General features: G+C 42.7%; 1 protein-coding gene across 1 annotated transcript; it reads right to left on the bottom strand.

Annotated features, from left to right (window-relative positions):
* Window positions 1-10,739: 10,739 nt before the first annotated feature.
* Window positions 10,740-19,148, bottom strand: LOC125542760 (tRNA synthetase class II (D, K and N) family protein). The gene is made up of 15 exons (XM_048705934.2): window positions 18,685-19,148; window positions 18,092-18,232; window positions 17,554-17,663; window positions 16,532-16,643; window positions 15,703-15,774; window positions 14,956-15,047; window positions 14,525-14,645; window positions 14,110-14,232; window positions 13,608-13,803; window positions 13,333-13,520; window positions 13,143-13,214; window positions 12,442-12,540; window positions 11,879-11,959; window positions 11,651-11,708; window positions 10,740-11,241 (listed from the first exon to the last, which is right to left on the bottom strand). The coding sequence occupies exons 1-15, from the start codon at window positions 19,072-19,074 to the stop codon at window positions 11,072-11,074; spliced, it is 2,025 nt and encodes a 674-aa protein (XP_048561891.2). The 5' UTR covers window positions 19,075-19,148; the 3' UTR covers window positions 10,740-11,071.
* Between the last annotated feature and the right edge of the window lie 1,386 nt (window positions 19,149-20,534).

Here is a 20,534-nt window from a genome sequence, read left to right as displayed (position 1 = left end):
GTAATACATGTGTGAATACATAGACCACAACACGTTCCTAGTGAGCCTCTAGTTGGCTAGCTCGTTGATCAAAAGATACTCATGGTTTCCTGCCTATGGGCATTAGATGTCATTGATAACGGGATCACATCATTAGGAGAATGATATGATGGACATGACCCAATCCTAAGCATAGCTCAAAGATCGTGTAGTTCGTTTGTTATAGCTTTTCCGAATGTCAAGTATCATTTCCTTAGACCATGAGATTGTGCAACTCCCGGATACCGTAGGAGTGCTTTGGGTGTGCCAAACGTCACAACGTAACTGGGTGACTATAAAGGTACACTACGGGTATCTCCGAAAGTGTCTGTTGGGTTGGCACGAATCGAGACTGGGATTTGTCACTCCGTATGACGGAGAGGTATCTCTGGGCCCACTCGGTAATGCATCATCATAATGAGCTCAATGTGACCAACTGGTTGATCACGGGATCATGCATTACGGTACGAGTAAAGTGACTTGCCGGTAACGATATTGAACGAGGTATTGGGATACCGACGATCGAGTCTCGGGCAAGTAACGTACCGATTGACAAAGGGAATTGTATACGGGATTGATTGAATCCTCAACATCGTTGTTCATCCGATGAGATCATCGAGGAGCATGTGGGAGCCAACATGGGTATCCAGATCCCGCTTTTGGTTATTGACCGGAGAGTCGTCTCGGTCATGTCTGCGTGTCTCCCGAACCCGTAGGGTCTACACACTTAAGGTTCGGTGACACTAGGGTTGTTGAGATATTAGTATACGGTAACCCGAAAGTTGTTCGGAGTCTCTGATGAGATCCCGAACGTCACGAGGAGTTCCGGAATGGTCCGGAGGTGAAGATTTATATATAGGAAGTCAAGTTTCGGCCATCGGGAAAGTTTCGGGGGTAATCGGTATTGTACCGGGACCACCGGAAGGGTCCCGGGGGTCCACCGGATGGGGCCACCTATCCCGGAGGGCCCCATGGGCTGAAGTGGGAGGGGAACCAGCCCCTAGTGGGCTGGTGCGCCCCCTTTGGGCCTCCCCCTGCGCCTAGGGTTGGAAACCCTAGGGGTGGGGGCGCCCCACTTGGCTTGGGGGCACTCCACCCCCCTTGGCCGCCGCCCCCCTTGGAGATTGCATCTCCTAGGGCCGGCGCCCCCCTGGGGTCCTATATATAGTGGGGGGAGGGAGGGCAGCCGCACCCTATCCCCTGGCGCCTCCCTCTCCCTCACGTGACACTTCTCCCTCTCCCTGAGCTTGGCGAAGCCCTGCCGAGACCACCGTTGCTTCCACCACCACGCCGTCGTGCTGCTGGATCTCCATCAACCTCTCCTTCCCCCTTGCTAAATCAAGTTGGAGGAGACGTCTTCCCAACTGTACGTGTGTTGAACGCAGAGGTGCCGTCCGTTCGGCGCTAGGTCATCGGTGATTTGGATCACGACGAGTACGACTCCATCATCCCCGTTCTCTTGAACGCCTCCGCTCGCGATCTACAAGGGTATGTAGATGCACTCCCTTCTCCCTCGTTGCTAGATGACTCCATGGATTGATCTTGGTGATGCGTAGAAAATTTTAAAATTCTGCTACGTTCCCCATCACGTGGTTCTTTTGGCCTGATTTTTTTGTCGAAACATCCCCCAATAATGTTGTGTGAATAACATGGTCATTAATGCACCACGGACCTGATAACTTACACACAAACACCCTGATAACTCACACATCACAGACCTAATAATTTATGTACCCCGGTCCTGATAAATTTGGCATTGGGGGGGTGATCAAGTATCCCCCGGTAACTTTCCTGTGAATAGCCTGGTATCTCACACATCGGAGACCTGATAACTTATGCACCCCGGTCCTGTTATTTTTTGTGAGGGAGGAGTGATGAAGTATACCCCCGATAACTTTTATGTGAATAGCACGGTAACTCACACCTTGTAGACCTGATAACGAATGCACCCGTCTTTTGGTAAATTTGGTGACTGGATGGGGGGAGGGTGGTTGATGAAATATATGCTTGGTAACTTTTTGTGTGGATAACATGATAACTCACATATCGCAGACCTGATAACTTATTTTGTCCCAGTCCTGGTAACCTTGGCGACGGTGGTGAGGGGTGGGGAAGGGTTGTTGATGCAATATACCTCCGGTAACCTTTTTTTCAATATCATGATAACTCACACATCATATACCTGATAACTTTGGCGTCGGGGGGGGGGGGTGTCATCAAGTATCCCCTGGTAACATTCGTGTGAATAGCATGGTAACTTACACATTGGAGACCCGATAATTTATGCACCCCGGTCCTAGTACTTTTCGCGAGGGACGGGTGATGAAATATACCCCTGATAACTATTATATCAATAGCACGGTAACTCACACCTCGTAGACCTGATAACTAATGCACCCAGTCTTTGGTAAATTTGATGACTGGGTGGGCAGAGGGTGGTTGATGAAATATGCCCTTGGTAACTTTTTGTGTGAATAACATGATAACTCACACATCGTAGAGCTGGTAATTTATGTGCCTCAATCCTGATAACTTTGGCGACGAGTGGGGGAGGGTTGTTGATGAAATATACATCCGTTAACTTTTTTCTCAATATCATGGTAACTCACACATCGTAGACCTGATAACTTAGGTATAAACAACGCGGTAACTTTAGACCCGAATAAAAAGTTATCGGAACATACCCCAATTACTTATGTGCAAATAGCACGGTAATGCATGCATCCGGAGCTGATAACTTAGATATAAATACCACTATAAATTTGACCCAGAGGAAAGAAGTCGTTTAAAACACATCTCCGGCCACTTCTGTATAAATAACATGTTAATATACACATAACATAATTGATAACTTTATAGTAACTTTTCACCAAAAAAGTGATCAAAACATGTCAACATGAGATCTAGTTTTGAAGTTCTCATCGTGATGGATTTTTTTATGTGAAAACGATTTTTCAATAAAAACGACAGTTTGAGCAATAAAATATTTTACATCTTTGAAATAGCGAGAATTTACAATGACATCAGGTTTTCTGTGCTCCACTATTTTTGCATGTGGAGAGAATGTTGGAGGAGCCATTTTTATGCCCCGGTAATTTTCATGTAAACCTAATGGTAACTGGCGTACCACATAGGTGATAACTCATTTAGCCTAAGTCTGGTAACTTTTCATCCGAAAAAAAAGTCATCGAAACATCCCAACACGGGATCTAGTTTTTGAGGTCTCGTCGCGACGAATCTTTTATGTGAAAACGGTTTTTTCAATCGGACCAATGATTTGAGCTACAAAACATTTTGAAGTTTCAAAATATGGAGAATCTTTGCTAACATCATCTGTTTTGTCTTTTAGTATGCATGCATGCATGCATAAATTTATTAATCATTGCTAGCTGCATGCGATTGATTTCCTCAGGATTAACTAGCTACTAAACTCGCATGCATGTGTGATTGTTCGGGCACTTGTTGCTTCGATCAGGAGAAAAACGAGAGAAGCGGGAGCCATCGAAGGGATTATGGTTGCTTAACGTCCAAACGACTGGACGTTAGCACAGTCCTTAAATCAAATCTATTACTGCAGTACAATGTGTCTTTGGTCTTCTTGGTGCTAAACCTAAAGAAGTGGTTTATTGAGATGTCACGTGTGACACAATCAACACTTGCGAAATGTCAATCTCCTTCTAGTCACGCTGCATTTTCATGGGTTCACAGTTTCATCCGATTAGGAATGATTAAGAAAGCATCCACCAAAGAAGGCAGGATACATACATACTATATGTTGATCCATTGTACTATTTGTGGTGATATAATTCAAGGATCAGACACCTTTTTGCAGCAATTGTTTACAAGACTTAAAAATTGGTGCGAGAAAGCTAACATTTATTGTCAGTCCAATTTGGAATCATGTCAACGTGTGGATTTCCCGCTCCAATTTTGAACTTCTCGATTCAAAATTGGAGTGTCAAGATGTTCTGGCTCAAATTTTGAGGTCATGCCTGCGATTACAATGGCAATAACAGCTTCACTTTTCAAAGTGTTGTTACAAAAAAGTGTTCGATCCTTGAATATATCACGATAGATAATACAATGTCTCCACATAATAGGTATCTATCATGCCTCATTTGTGGATGTTTTTTTTATTCATTCCTAACCAAGTGAAACTATAATCCCGAGAAAATGTAGACTGGCGTTTCGCAAGTGTTAGCCTTATCAGCCGAGCCATCCCATTAAGCCGGTTATTCATGTCAACACCAAGAAGTCCAAGATACATTGGAGTGCATGGATAATCTATCTGGTTATAGGATATAATACATCTATAATACCTAAATAGTTCATCCTCACTATTCTATTTCTCTAGACATGCAGCCTATCCACATCATCATTGTGCCACATCAGCGTATTTGTCTTCCACGTCATCGTGTTTCTCCCACAGAGTTTTTCTTTCCGCTGCTGTCCGCACGTTGGAGGAGTAATCCCGGCTCAGTTCTCCTCAATTATTCCCCCACCCATCTCCAAATTAACTCTCCCACCCATTGATGCCCATAACTAGATCGTATTCATCTTCCCACCGAATAGCAGATGGAGCGACTCCCCCTTTAAGCTTCCATCTCCACCAGAGTTCTCCCTTTAAGCTTCTGCCTTCACCACATTGACTAGCGCTTTTGTTGGAGAGGAAGTTCCGACGGTCCATGCCCTTCGTCTGATGGCAAATCACGAGGAGGAGGCGGGGTGTGGAAGCTTCTAGACCCAGACGTCCGTCCATGGGAGATGCCCGCCGCCTCCATCGCTCAGCCACAGCCCGCAGGGTCGCCATCCTTCTCCTACTTGAGTACCTGGCCATGTTCAACAACTGACCACTCGTCGCCATTGTTCTCGATTCGCGATCACCGATCCATCAAGATCTGCACCACATGGTATGCCTCATCCGCCCTATACCTTGGGGTCTGCCGCCAACTGTACCTGATACGTGCGTGCGTACATTGATCCCAGCCCTTGGAGCCACAAGTAATGACCAAATTTATGCTGCCACAACTCCCCATGAGCAATGACTACCTAAGTGGCTATCGTTCATGTACTGATGTTTGGGTATTGTATTCTCAAATCTTAGTGTGCGTGCATACCCTTCCTTGCAGGTTGATTCCCCCAATTGATTACTTTATGTTTTATGAAAAGTTTTGAGTGGAAACTTTGCTTTCTTGGAGATTGTAAACTCATTTGCAGATTCGCTACTGAGCTCATTTGCTCAAGCAGGTTGCGTCAGTTAGAGTTACTGAATCCCTTTGAGATTGGCAATGCTACCATCCACTTAAGGCAACTCTTGCTCCGCCATTCTATAAGCAGGATTGCATTGCACGGATTGTAGTATTGTGCATCGCTAAAGAATACCTCTGAAGAAATTACCTTACAAAAATGCACAACTATTTTATGGTATCACACCCATAATCTTCTTTATGGTTCAACACATCTTCTATTTGTAGTTACTGGTGTGCGTGCTTAATGTATTTCTGAATAATCAAAATATCTTGATGTTTGCAGGTTACTTTTGTTAGAATTTTGCAACTGTCTTCCAGTCATTTTCATGTGTTAATGTCGTGAGTTACTCAGGATATATGCGCACATGAGAATAACAAGTATAGGTCTGAACAGTTGAAGGAAGGTGAAAAAAAAACAGTTGAGGAATATCAACATATCTTTTCTGTCCATTCTCATTAGTCTTGCGTGAACCTAAAAATTGTATTGTGAAACAGGATACAGATTGTTTGAAAGATGCCGAAACTCCAATGGAGAAGCATCAGTAGTGACCACTACTTATTTTTCTTTCTAATCTCTATCTTCGGTAATTTTCATATGATTTTTCATTTGTTATATATGACGACAAATTTGGTGGATGTGCTCTCTAATGCTCATTTCCCTATCTGTCGAAGTAAGAACATGTCCTTTAATTACCTTTACAGATTTTTATTCTTTGATTGCTATTGAATTTCTTAAGTTCGACTTTGCGGAATCTGTAAGATTCATTTTACTATCTCTCTTCTTTGTCATAGTTGTTCGACTTAGGATACATATCGTTGTTGGAACAGGTTATCCTGACTTCCCAAACCATGAATATTAATGGACAGAATGAAATGCTCATCGAATACCATGTGTAATTATGGAAACAAAGTTCATCATCGCTCTAAATTTAAAAGCCTTCTTCGTTGACTGGTCTTGCCTTACTAAGTCAAGTAGTATCACTATTTTATATTTATTTCATCAGGATTTTTTCTTGCTAATTTGAATTAATATTGCCTCACTAAATGTAGTAGAGGTTGAATTCTTTTGAAAAAATTATGGTACTACATGAATGGGCATATTTCTGCTTTCACTATCATTGACTCTTCTTAAACGTTTACTATTTTTTCACTTTTGAAATGCCACCACCTGGTGACTGACTGTTTGTTGTCCTCACGAGATGAAGATAAAAAGTGAGCTATGATGCAGGCAACTAAGAAGAGTGATTACCTCCCAATGAAATTTCCAATGACTATTTCATTTCTGATACATAAATATATACATGTAATTGTTCTTTGTGCGTAGATGTTTTGGATGCAAAGATGGATGGCGGGGTCACTATATATATTTTTAGCTTATAAAGGGTCACTATATTTAGTCATTGTAATCTGAAGCATGCACCGATCGACTAATGTTCATATTTCTTTAAATGAAATCTTTAGTAGCCAGTCGTGCATTGTCCAGTCTCATCAAATGGCTTTCTTTTTGCATCGATACGATGTGCTTAACAAGTAAATTCAAATGGTTTATTTTTCATTTGTCTAACATATATCCATTTTTTCTTACTATAAATCCCGCAACAACGTGCGGGGAATCATCTAGTTTAATCTATAAGAAGATCCAACTTCTACCAGGATCGATGGCCATATCAACGAGACGAGGCCTCGCTCTTATCAACCTTCGACACCGTCCCCTTGTGGAACCCGCTTCCCCCATCCTATCCTCCCTAGAAACTTCACGGCTCTTCCATCCCCATCGTATCCTATCCTCTCTATGGATTCTCCCTCCTCTATCTCAAGCACCGCTCATTCTCCATGGCCGACGTGGCAAGTTTGCGGCAGTCTACCGCATTGGGGACTACCGTTGCACCATACATTCCCACCCACATGTTGCTAGCAACTTATATGCACCTACTCCTTTAATTTCTAAATATTTATCTTTTTAGAGATTTCAAATAGGCTACCACATACGGATGTATATAGACATATTTTAGAGTGTAGATTCACTCATTTTGCTCCGTATGTAGTCATTTGTTGAAATCTCTAGAAAGACAAATATTTAGGAACGGAGAGAGTATTATATTGTACACTTCCTGTCTAAACTATATAGACACATGCCCTCCAGTCTTAGTCCACAGCCGTAAAATGTACTAGCTCAGTCTAGATCATCTAGCTAATTAGCACGACAATCTGTCTACAACATTGCACAGCCGCCGTAGATACCTGGAACGTTACATTGCACAGCAGTAAGTTAAGTCTATATTCTCCTTCGTCGCCCAAGGGTCGCCACGAGGTCTGTCCACGCCGTTGCGTCCAGCTGCAACGCAAACAACGTAGGCACTTGCTCAGAACCGTGTATATGAGGAGAGGAATGATCGAGTCGGTCCTGATCATGGCAACCAAGCAGGTCAACAAACCAATCACTTCACTATATACACCGCTAGCTACACGATTAGTGTGATACGGGATCTTGATCCACGTCATTTGTACTAAATTAGCAACAATTAATACGTATCGGAGGGAATAGTAAAAAGTAAAACTCACTGGTAGAATTATCGCTCAGTGGCTCGCAGTAGGTCACGGAGTGACCACTTGGAGTCCTCCTTTTGCCACAGAGATATAGCTCGGCGAAGAAGAGTAGTCCCGGCGATCCCTGCTGGCTGGCTTTTGCAATGAAGTTGATATGTATCTAAGGGCGGCATTTAGTAGGCACATAGTTGACAGGCCTGACTTCCAAGAACTCAAACTTGGTCTGGGCACCAGAAATGATAAAGGTTATCAATTAGACAAGGCCATGACAATTCAAATCACAAGTTCACAACCAACCCAAAATTGCTAGATAGATAGATAGATAGATGGATGGATAGTGCTCGATGAACAGGTGGGTAAACTGGTTAACTGGGAAAGACCATGCACCTTCTTCGTCTCGATGTAGTAATCCAAGGCGAACTCCGCGATTCTTATGGACTGCTCAGCATGAAATTTTGGATCGTGCTTAGGCCGTTCTGCGTAGTACCTAGGATCATTCTCCCTGCGACCAGCAAATAAAACAGAACCATGTCAAATTGGTACTAGTACAAGGGATCGTGTACAACCATTACTAATATTGTTAGATTGTGCGTGAGAAGAGGCAACAAAACTCAGCAATTGCCTGCTGCTGCTAATTTACAGTGCTTTGTAAAGTTCAGAATGATCCATCGAGATAATGACAAGTACTATATATTCCCTCCGTTTCAAATTACTTGACCCATATTTATCTAGATACGGATATATTTAGACACTAAACAAGTATAGATACATCCGTATTTAGACAGATTCAAGTCAACTAATTTGAAACGGAGGGTTTCTTTGTCTTAGCAGGGAGACGGAGGCCGCCGGGGAGGCGGGACCCAGATGGGGTAGGCCCCGGCCGCTGGGGATTGAACAGAAGAAGCAGACACGTCGAAGGTTGGCGGCAGGGTCGCCTGCCTAGGCTCGTTCGCGGCTATGCTTAGATTGCTTAGGTTTTCGGCGGTGGCGTCCATCGCCGACTACAATCGGAACCCTCTACAAGAAGGCTGTGCCCTACACGGATCTGAAAGAAGAAGAATTTCTTTTTTTAGGCAAAGAAAAAGATAGCCCAAGTAACGGGACCTATATCTCGCTTAGAGCATCTCCAACAGCCGCGCAACAGCCTCCATTGTACATGCCTTTAAACATCTGTTTGCGCGGCGTGTGGATGAAAATGCTGCATACTTTACAATCAGAGCATGTACCATGGAGGCAACACCTAGGTGCTCCCCCATGCTCCACATGTGCACGAACCGGCGAGGACGATGGTTTCATCTAGTCGGTGCCCAACCCGTGACCTCAAGCTGCCATCATTGGCGAGCACCTTTTCCATCTCTCTCGTCAGCGTTTTCACTGCTCTGTTTCCCAGAATGGGGCACATCTCACTCGCTTGCTTTTTCCCTTGCTTTCATACCTTTCTCAGCTGAGGAATCCGGTTCTTTTGCAGGATGCCGCTTTGGCCTGCAAGCAGCATGCTAGACCATCCGAACCTACATGGACAGCTGGGGCATCACTCCACGGTGGAGCATTGGCCATGCCCTTAGAGGCTCCATGCTGAGCCTCTGGAGTCTGGCGTAGAGGTCGCTGGAGAAAACAGTCAAATATCTGGGCGTGGTGCTGCTCCCCTGACAAGCCAACGGAGGATGGGTGCTTCTTTTGCTTTTTTCTGATGAAAAGGCAGCAAACAGTTACAAGACCAATTTCGGAAAAACGGGACAAGATCACAAGACCAATGCTCTCAAGCCTGAATCACGTCAAGGCAAATCTGGTTTCTGTTCTCTTCTAGTCGGCACATGATCTGTTCTGTTTAGAGGAGCGAGTTTCCAAAATCCTCATGGGCAGATTTCCCGATGGCTGGTGGATACAATTAACACGATGCCAAGGGTGAAACACAAGATTCTTTTTTTCCAGAAGTATCACTTTTTTATAGCAAATTCGGAAACTATAGCACCCAATGAAAAAAAAATCAAAACTATGACCCCGTCGGCCTCCTGTGAGCCGAAAAGATCTTTTTAGCCAACAGTAGGCCGAAAAGTCCCTGAGGCCCACCTTTTCACGTTAACGGAAGGCCAAAACTGCATGGCTCCACTCTTCGGCTTAGGTTAGGCCGAAATGATTTTTTTTAATTTCGGCTTATGAATATTGTGCAACCATTGCCCATCTTAGACATTAAAAAAATATTTCCACGCAACCCTTTCCCCTCAATATTTTCCCGTCAACTCATTCTGGGGATATTCTGCAGAGGAGTTTTGGTTCTGCTGTGTTAGCGGCTACGTACAGAGGCCTGTGCAAAGCTTGCATGTTGAAGTCTAGAAAATCTAATCTTGTTGGATGCCCATTATTGTTACAGCTCTGGTCATACGAGAGATTCCCTATTAAATGACTCTATGTCTAAGATGGGCAATGGTTGCACAGTATTCATAAGCCAAAATTAGAAACAAAACTTATTTTGGTTTAACATAAGCCGAAGAATGGAGCCATGCTGCTTCGGCTCCCATTAACGTGAAAAGGTGGGGCCCAAAAACTTTGCAGCCTACTGCTGACCAAAAAGGACTTTTCGACCTACTGCTAACCAAAAAGGTCATTTTGGCCAAGGTACGCACCTCTTCGGCCAAGGCACGGCCGAAAAGCCCATTTCGGCCAAATCCTGACCGAAAACTCCCTTTTCGGCCCACACGAGGCCGGCAAGGTCATATTTTTGAATTTTTTTGCATTGAGTGCTATAGTTTCCGAATTTGCTATAAATAACGTGATAGTTTTGAAAAAAAATCGAAACACAAAGGATCGGTCTCAACGTCCAGTGATGAATGTATAGATGCTATCTGCGAGACTGTTTCACAAGCACTGCACAAGAAAACGCACTCGACCAGCTACAGAAATTCAACTCCCTGCAACAAACAAAGCTACTCCAATACTTCCAATGCTGGCAGCCAGGAATTCAACCTGGTATACACACAAATACTTCCAATGTGGTGTTACAAAAGCCAGGCCGCCTAGTTCATTCAAGTCAATAGTAATACGGTTGCACGTTGGCAGCCACAACTTTGAAGAAAATAAATAATCCGCATTGCGTCCATGCTGGAAGATTTGGCGACGTCTGAACGCCGACCAGTCATTTTACAGTCAAAAATTTCTCCTCTACAGTGCAAAAAGAGAATGTGCAGGGGCAGTTTGAGTCCCATGTGTATAATGTATCTGTTCCTAAATAATGCACCCCTTATCCATGCACGGCGTCCTCACGAAGTACGCAGGCCCAGATCCTTCAATTGCTGAGGTTCCACAGGGGACGGTGCTTTGGTGAGCGAACATTGAGCAGTCGTGGTCTTTGGGAAAGCTATCACATCCCGGATTGAACTTTCGCGGGCCAAAAGCATCACCAGACGATCCAACCCATAGGCAATGCCCCCTGCATTAAGGAGGTGACAAATATGACATTTCTGTTTGATATTCTATTCTAGTTCTAGTAACTAAAAGCAAAAAAAAAAAAAAAAAAAAACGATTAGTTCACAACAAATGTGTGAGGGGCAGCCTTTATTCAAAGGCTAACATTTCTGTGATATCCTAGTTCGAGATCTAGTAAGTAAAAGCAAAATGAAATTTATCAAGATTATTCAAATACCTTAGAATCAAGATATAGCAAAAGAACAAGATTGAGCCACTTTTAGAGAAAAGGAATAAGATTGCTTTAGAAGGCCTCTTGTTTCAGAAATAGCAGTGTAATGAAACATGCAAGCAGCAACAAAGCGGAATGCATAGCTACTATCTTACACTAAAGAACATGATACATTGAAAGCCATGTGGTTGAAGTATCATACCATGTGGGGGAGCACCCATGTCAAAACACTCCAAAAGGTAGCCAAATTTTTCCTCTGCCTGCATTGGAAATTTCAAATATTAAGTACACCGCCAAAAGAGAGCAGCACTGGATATACAAATAAGGCTCGGTTGCTGAATGGTTATGGACTCAGTTGGTGCAGTATTGAATTATCATGAAGAGAGTACATTAATATCATGAAGAGCAAGTCAAAAAAATATAGTCAAACCTGTTCAGGTGAGATACCGATGATCTCAAAAATCCTTTGTTGCACATCACTTTTGTAGATCCTCAAACTGCCTCCTCCGATCTATGAACAAGAGGACAAAACATCAGATGTACTGTATGATTTCATTTGCAGTAAGCCAGTAACGCATGCACATAGTCAAATATATATCATATGATCATTTGCCCACCTTGCTCAATTAGTCATCTACAATAGAAAAGGGCACTAAAGCGTATTTACTATTTAGCATCTGAAACATGAAACACACTCTAATACAAATGTAACACAAGAAAAAACAGGTAGTGCTTGTACAGGGGGATACAATATCATCTTAATTTGCATAAAACTACTAAATTATATTGAACTTTGATGCATATCAGTATGTTTCATGTCTTGTTTGTCTGTTGGAGGCGTGGATGACTATTTATCAAGATAATACATGAAAAATCTAGGTACATAAACTTCACATTGTAGTGCATAATTGCAGATTCAAACAGATTGAAACATTAAAACAACAAACTAAACTAAAACTTGCATACACACTTCAAAAGAGAAACAAGGAGTACCTCCACCCCATTGTAAATCATATCATAAGCCAAGGCACGAGCTGATGGTAGATCATTCATATCTTCAGGATTTGGTGCAGTGAAAGGATGGTGTAGAGCCTGTGTTTGAAATTGAGAAGAACAAGGGTAGTGACAAAACAGAAAATAAGATACAACCTTTTCTTTTAGCTAGATGTGAACACCCAGTTTAATTAGGCTCTTCAGTTCATAAATTTTGACAAAAATATGCAACTTTCCATACTGTTCAGTAGAATATTGGGCATACACTATAATATAAACCATGAATCCATGATACTTATGTACCAATGCCCATCCAAATGGCATTAGCATGTAAATAAAACTGTATATCGACTGATGTTCCCCTTCACATATCTCTTTGTAAACACGTGTCATACCAGATCATGTCTGGATGTCATCAACAAAGTTCTAAGATTCGTCCAATATTGGTGGGTATTCTTGCGATACAACGTAGTACAATGTATCGTACTATACCAAGGTTCAAAGTTTGTTCATAGTGTATTATCAGCAACTAAACAGCAATCAACATTCAACAAATAACTGCAGTCTCTTAAAAAAACAGCAAAATGCTAGTTCTCTAACGTGATGCACGCACAGGCTTAAGGAATACCCATTTTTGTTTTGTAGAAGTAAAGAAGAATACGAACCGATTATAATTTGTTAGTACAAACTAAAAGACTGACCTCATATCGCTGCTCGTCACTATTCCATTCAAACATTGGAAAATCTGTCACCCAAAGAATTGAATGTGCTGACTACAGAAAGAAATAGAAATTTTTAAGGGCAGAAACAGAACTATTCTTGGTGTCTCATCAGTATGCCAAGAATATGTTTACAATACAAGGACGGAAGTTCTTGGTTTGAGAGACTCACTGTATCTATCACGTCCAGCTTATGAGCAATAAACAATCTTAACCTGCCAAGAATTTGATTAGCTGTTGACTGCTCGCCCAAGGCAAACAGGATAAGATCACCTGCTTTTGCATCTAAAAGTTCCAACAGGTGTTCTTTCTTTTCGGGTTTTAGACTTGACACCAACGGACCAACTCCTTCAAGCTCCCCTGTGGTACCACAAATAAATAACATATCATTTGCTGCCAGGCCATGTAGTTTTGTCTAATATAACAAGGACATATTATCCTTTTTACCATTGTCCATAACTTTGAGGAAAGGCAGGCCCTTAGCTCCAGCTTTGGAAGCCTCAGCATAAACAGTTCCCTTCTTTAGGTCGGTGTTTGAAAAAACTTTGGCACCACCAGGCACACATAATGCCTTTATTACACCACCATTTTCTAATGTATCTGCAAAAACCTTGAAGCTACTGCCCAAAAATACATCACTAGCCTGCATTTGACAGAACAAGAGTGAAGGGAGAAAATATGCAAGTAATAAACTAAGAAAAGAGTTTACAGCGTGTGTTTCCCATGTAAGCTGCAAGGTAAAAGCAGCATCAAAATCTACAGACCTACAATATCATACTAGTAACGGTACTCCTGTGAATTAAAGTAGAGGACTTCTGTTTTTTATATGCAAAAAAAGGAGTAGCCCCTCATCCAAAACAAAGTTGTTCAAATTTGTGATGGTAATTAACTAAATAAATAGTTACCACAATTACCAAGGCCATTCTACAAAGATATTAGAGGTCCTCACATCTTTTAGCTCCCAATCGAACCGAAGGTCAGGCCTGTCTGTCCCATAACGGTTCATCGCCTCGTTGTAGGTGAGCCTTGGAAAACACTTAGGCAGCTTGATATCTCCTATCTCTTTAAATATCTGTGATATGAATATTCCATAGCTGAATCAACCATGAATAGCAAAAATAGCTTAAGAAAAAAGGGAATATTTTCTGAATAATGAACTAAGAGACTACTACTGATGGTTTAATATTCGGCAGCTAAACTACAAAATGAGCATACAGTTGTTGTGCCTGTGACCTCTTTAGAATTATAAATGGCACTGACTGTGTTACCTTCTAACTAGGGATTTCACTAACAGACAGCAATGACAATAGATATCTGACAGGAAAAAGAGAAAGAAAACATAAAGCTGGTCAAAACCAACATACATGTATCATCAATTCTTCATTCAAGCTCAACATATCCTCCATTGATGTAAAGGCAATCTCCATGTCAAGTTGTGTAAATTCTGGTTGCCTGTCTGCACGCAGATCTTCATCCCGGAAGCATCTGCCATAAAGCAGATCAGTGAACAAAGACAACTGTGCAGCTTTCCACAGAAGTAGTTAACTGATTCAATACTACTAGTATAGTACTAAATGACAGCTGGACATGAGTACATTACATGACACATATGCTTGTGCTCTGATTGATTTGTATTAATTGTATTATAATTCAAGAATTCAGCTAAGTTTACAAAAATGAAGATGAAAAGTTGTTGGCATAAAAAAAAGTTGCACCAATAATATACTCCATGCATTAACACAACTATATCTATGAAATAATAACATCCAGGCCTTCAAATGTGCTACCTACTTACCTTGCAATCTGAAAATATTTTTCGAAGCCAGAGGCCATCAACATTTGCTTGAACAGCTGAGGGCTTTGAGGAAGAGCGAAGCATGTTCCTGGCTTCAGAAATCATATTGGAGGAAATCAGAGGAACAGAAAGCACTTGGCAAAGTGATGATGAACCTTCATTGCATAGTTATTACTTATGAAGTTTCTTTTGACAAATATTACTTATTAAATTACTATACCTACCACTAACACACTAACAAGCAATGTCAACATAATTCTAATGCACAATAAGTCTGCACCTCCACAATGTCATTGTTATACTCAAATGGAACAGAAGTGCATTAAGTATATAAGAACAAAACTATAGAGCATTGTATGTCCGAGTCTAGGCAAAATAGAATAGGAACAAGTTTAGTCCTCCAAAATAGTTTGTAAGTGTACTTCTATTGCAACTTCTAAAAGACAAGTAGCCAACTCAACTCCAAAGATATTTTCTAGATCAGAAAAATCAGCCATCAGCCCAAAAGAAAAACACAGCAAATTAACCACATTCATCTCCTGGAAGGTGATTGTGCTTAATAGCGAGTAGAGATTGAATGATTGATATTGGCGTTACTTTTACAATAAAGCAGACAAATATGGCATTAGGCATCAGATCTTTCAAAATTACAAAGGGTACGAGAACAAACCAAACAGAATGGTGTGGGCATCAATAGAGGAAACAACCATGTTATAATTGTGTCTGCAAAGTACAGAGGTTATTCACCTGAACTCTTGAAGGTACAAGATAGTCCCGAGCGCCTTCTGGTGTAGACTTGGATAAAATTGGAGTCTCAATCTACCTTAGAACATGTAGTAACTTTAAATAAAATATTAAAAAAATTATACCAAGAGATGTATACATTCTAGATATTGCAAGGGAAGCTACACTAATCAGTGCATTGCATTCAGTTTAGTGACTCATTGCATCTATTATGACCGATCCACACAATTTGCATCAATACATATACATTATGTGCTAGTGCTACTGGTGACAGCACATTAGTCGTATTTATGTCCCCTTTATACAGCCAGTAAGACTAGCCACAGTGGGAGTAACTTCAGCAGTAACATCGAGTCCAACTCAGCAAATTTGCTTATGTGGCAATGAGTTAATGAAGAGAGAGATAGTTATAGTAACTTAGCTAGTTACTGTAACATCACATGTTCCAATGCAATATGAGTCTATAACCTAATAAATAAATCTTTGCATGTTATCACACTTAAGTTACTACCCACTATGAAGGTAGTAACATAGTCTAGAAATATGTGTATGTTACTATCCATTGTGGCTAGTCTAATGAAAATGGCTGATGCATAAAAATTGGTGCTGTTAGACAAGTGGGTGGAGAATTAGCAACCCAAGGGACAAGTTGACCTCTTGGCCCAGCGGCTTATGTAGCGGTTGGCCAATTAAAGCTACTACGAGAGCAACTATCTTGATCTTTATGTTGCAGTTTTAAGAACAGGGACACCATATTGAAAATGACAGGCATATAGAAGTAAATAGGACATGGTGCGGTCAAACAACAGCACAAAATATATAATTAGCATACCTCAACAAAATCATGCCTATCCTCCAAGTAACGACGAATGTGTTTAATAACTTTATGACGTAATCTCAAGTTTGACTGCATTTGTGGTCGACGCAAGTCCAGCACCCTAAATCTGTAATATTTAAGATAGGACATTCATATAAAAAGGGCACACATTGCTTAAAACGGTGGAAATTGAATGCAGCATTTAAATAAATTCAAGCATAACAGACAGCGGTAAATTGGTACCGTAAAGTTGAACAGAGGAAGAAATGATAATAAGGAAATGAAATTTAGGGAAATAGGAGCAGTCATATCTTTGACAAGTATATTTCTATCTAGAGCGAAGTTGTGATCTGACACATGATCATTACAGCCAATGGAAAAAATTATAGTGAAATACAATATTGTACCATAAGTCATCGTCCAGCAGACTCTTAGAGGGTGACTTGACAGACTGCGGTATGATATTCAAATAGACTACTAGTACAAGTTAGCATGATCGATATGATGATGAAAATGTGTCTCAACTAAATTAAATCTGCAAACCTCCTTCATGATAACAATGAATAATCAAATATTAAAAATCGCTCTAATGAGAAGATGCCAGAAAATTAAGTATTGAGAAATCATAGCAATATAAATGGTTCACCATGCCTAAGTTTCTTATGCACCATCTTGGTGTCTAAAATTATATGTGCAACTTCAGATGTCTCAATATTCAGTGGCAAAAGTGGTTCACAATGCTCCCAAGTCTCAATATTCAGTGGCAAAAGTATATGCTCCCAAGTCTCAATATTCAGTGGCAAAAGTGGTTCACAATGCCTAAGTTTCTTATGCATCATCTTGGTGTCTAAAATTTTATGTGCAACTTCAGATGTACAAATAATCACATTCTGCACAAACGTGATAAGTTTAAGCACTTGCTAGACAATAATCAATCAGCAGCTAGATATTTTGGGGGATCCAACAAAACTTTCTTCCAAGTATATGACAATATGCCAACAAGAGAATACGCAGAGAACACAGATTCTGGTTCTTACCTCAATCTGACTTCTTCCGGAAATTTTTCTTTCACTGTATCAGCAGTGGTGATTGGAAAAGGTAGGGAACGAGTTACCGAGTTGAGCACTGATACATGATCTGCAGCAACCTTCAAGGTGCGAACATGATATCATCGTTACAAAAAGATGTTGCAATTTGGAGGAACAAGAAACAAAGATGGAAAATCTCATGACAGCTTAACGAAACAATTATTCGAACAGTGAAAGATGAACTATGTCGTATATGGTTTCTCTCCTTTTTGTTAATCTCTAACGCATTCTGCATGTTCCAGAAATGGGATGATGGCCTGATCCCATTTCCATTATGATCAACTGAAGGAACAGTGTCTTGCAGTTCACAACTTGGAATAGAAAGATAAGAGAGTAAGAACACAGACAGGTCTTGGAGAAAACCTACACCCTACTGTAGTAGTAACATTTCTATGCTAGATAGTGTAAATTTCCAATTCTGATCACATTAACTAGCTCTTTCATCCCCAAAAACATTAAATAAATTACGATAGAGGCTAGTCAGTACCTCTATAGCCCCAGTCCTCATATCTGCATTGATGGATTCTGTTGGGCGCGGGCGCACCACCCCCTCAACAGAAACCACTGATTCCACTCTCAGCTTGTTCACAACAGCGTAAACTTCAGGGTATTCTGGCAGAGTCGTCACCTGCAGAAAGAGTAGAACAAACACTGGCTTGAGATCACTAAACATTTGAATAACTATGACAGGCAATCTTGAAATAATTATCACTCCACAAGCCTCTGCGAAGTTTTTTTTCCGATAAAAAGGGAATATTAGTTGCGTCGGTATAGAGTACTGCTTCCACAATCCACATTGACCTTTGCTGGCCGCAAACACTAGCCAAAATCACTCTACAATGCAGTATCTGGTTTCTACATCAACACAACAGACCATTCCAGGTGGCACAAATTATGTGGTGAAAGCTTCAGCAAAAAATGTAATATCATCGGCGGTCAGCTGCATAGACAGAAGTTGTCTCTAACCGCAGCAGCAACTACATTACATGTTCACAGCCAAGAGATGATGAATTGATGCTTGTGTTTGCACTTTGCAGCAGCAATAACCAAACCAGCGGCATTGAAACGAAAACGGGTCACCTGGACCATGCCGGAGGAGTCGCGGAGGGTGAGGAAGGTGAGGCCGGCGTGGGAGCGGCGGAGGGCGACCCAGCCGCAGAGCCGGACCCGGCGCCCCGCGTCGCCCGCCCCGAGCTCGCCGCAGAGCGCGTCCCGCTGGGGCCACTGCAGAGGCTGCATCCTCTCCAGCCTCGCCTCGGCCGCGGGGGGCGCCACCGCCTCCTCCGGCGGGGTCGCCGCATCGGTGGCGGCCGCTAGGGTTCGGGGCGTGGGCGTGGAGCGTGAGGGGGCCGAGGCGGAGCCGGAGAGCAGGAGGAGGCAGCGGAGGTGCGAGGCGGGAGGCCTGCGGCTGAGCGGCCTCAGGCGGGAGAGGAGGGAGAGCGGCGAGGCGCGGAGGAGGGAGGACGCCATTGGAGGCGACCCGGGAAGGGAGCTGAGGAAGAGGAGAGAGGGTTTGGGATTAGAGACGACGATGATGGGTTTCTGAACCATTGATTCATGGCCCTTATCCTCCGGCGCGAATCTTACAGCACGGCATCACACCTTCAAACTGTGCAGCGAAATACGCCGAATTTGGAAGCTTTCGAACGGTTTGAATACATGCTTTGCCAACTTGAAAGAAATTTTAGTCCCTATTTGGCACACAAAAATGTAAAACATAACAATTTCAAAATGCTCCGAGCGTAGATCGTGCTCTCACAAGGCGGTTGAACCTATTTAAAAAATACCATTAAGATGACCTTCGCAATAAAACCATTGTACGCATCCCACCTACTAATCTATACCCGTGTTGTCAAGGATATCAATAGCCGAAAGTTGATTTTTCAACGTTAACATTGATGACGACCGTGAGGAATCCTCACCTTGTGAAAAGCCATCGCCCTTTGCGACTTGATGACTCCGCCTAAAGCAAGTTCCGACCGAAGTCGAAGGTGAGAAAAGGTGAAGGACTCCTCGAAGGCGCCTTAGAGTCGCCTTCACCAAGCTTGGAGTGCGGATCCTCGACGTCGCTCAGCAATCCTCGATGTCGCGACTCTGCAAACGCCTCCATGACTCTGTCAACTCGATGTTGCGGAAAAAAATTCCATACTTATCATGGCCAAGCCATGCCAAAAAAAAAGAGTTACAACGCCACCGCAACTCCGCCAACTCAAAGAAGCTTGTGAGCCAAGCTCACCGGAAGAAAGGGGACCCCCAGATGTAAGCCAGAGGCAATCCGTCGGCAGGGGCAGAAGCTCCACATGCACCCCTCGTCATGGTGAATCCTGGCCTCCTCGCGGCAACCCTTTGGGTTGTCCAAGACTTGGTCAAACCTCTCCAGGACTTGGTGGCCAACGTTAGAATTCCCGCCACACAAGCGCAAGCACCAATAACTGGCATGGTCGAGGTCCACCCGACAACGTGAATTTTCGACCAGCTCCGAGCAGATCGCATGACATCCGGGGAGCCTGGCTCGCTCTCCTCACCTCTTATGGGAGGTCCAGGCTTGATTAAAGCTTGCAATGAAGAAGCCAACTCACAAGAAGCACGGGACGAGCCTAGGAGACACACCTTAGGGGGCCGCACCCTCTTCGCACACCTCGGAGGATCACTCGCCCCTTTAGGGGGAGCCATAGTAGACATGGAGACGATCGCCCCACAAAGAAAACATTGCACGTGCTTTCGCTCCCCGAAGAGTACTCGGGATTACTCACCGAAATGCTCCGACGAGGGGGGGAAGCAACGAGGATTCCCAAGGTGGGCAAGCTCGCCTCGAAAGGCAAAGATGATCTTGCAACCCTCTCATCGAGAGATTCGAGAAGCACCTTGCCAGGCGCATTGGAGATGCCCACCCTCAAGCAATTTGCCGGAGGTTCCAACCTAGACCACTT

Source organism: Triticum urartu, chromosome 3A, assembly GCF_056163025.1.
Source record: "Triticum urartu cultivar PI428250 chromosome 3A, HENAU_Tu73, whole genome shotgun sequence".
NCBI classification, from domain to species: domain Eukaryota; kingdom Viridiplantae; phylum Streptophyta; class Magnoliopsida; order Poales; family Poaceae; genus Triticum; species Triticum urartu.
Note: the sequence above shows the minus strand (reverse complement) of the source record. Positions and strands in the feature narration are given on the sequence as shown.

Bases quoted from the DNA above. Each gene is read 5' to 3' on its own strand.
- LOC125542760 (XM_048705934.2), bottom strand. From the start codon at position 19,074: ATGGCGTCCTCCCTCCTCCGCGCCTCGCCGCTCTCCCTCCTCTCCCGC. The intron at 15,048-15,702 runs GTGAATAACCTC...TGATTTCTGAAG, and splicing joins TTGTACCTTCAAGAGTTCAG to CCAGGAACATGCTTCGCTCT. The intron at 14,646-14,955 runs GTAAGTAGGTAG...GCTTTATGGCAG, and splicing joins AAATATTTTCAGATTGCAAG to ATGCTTCCGGGATGAAGATC.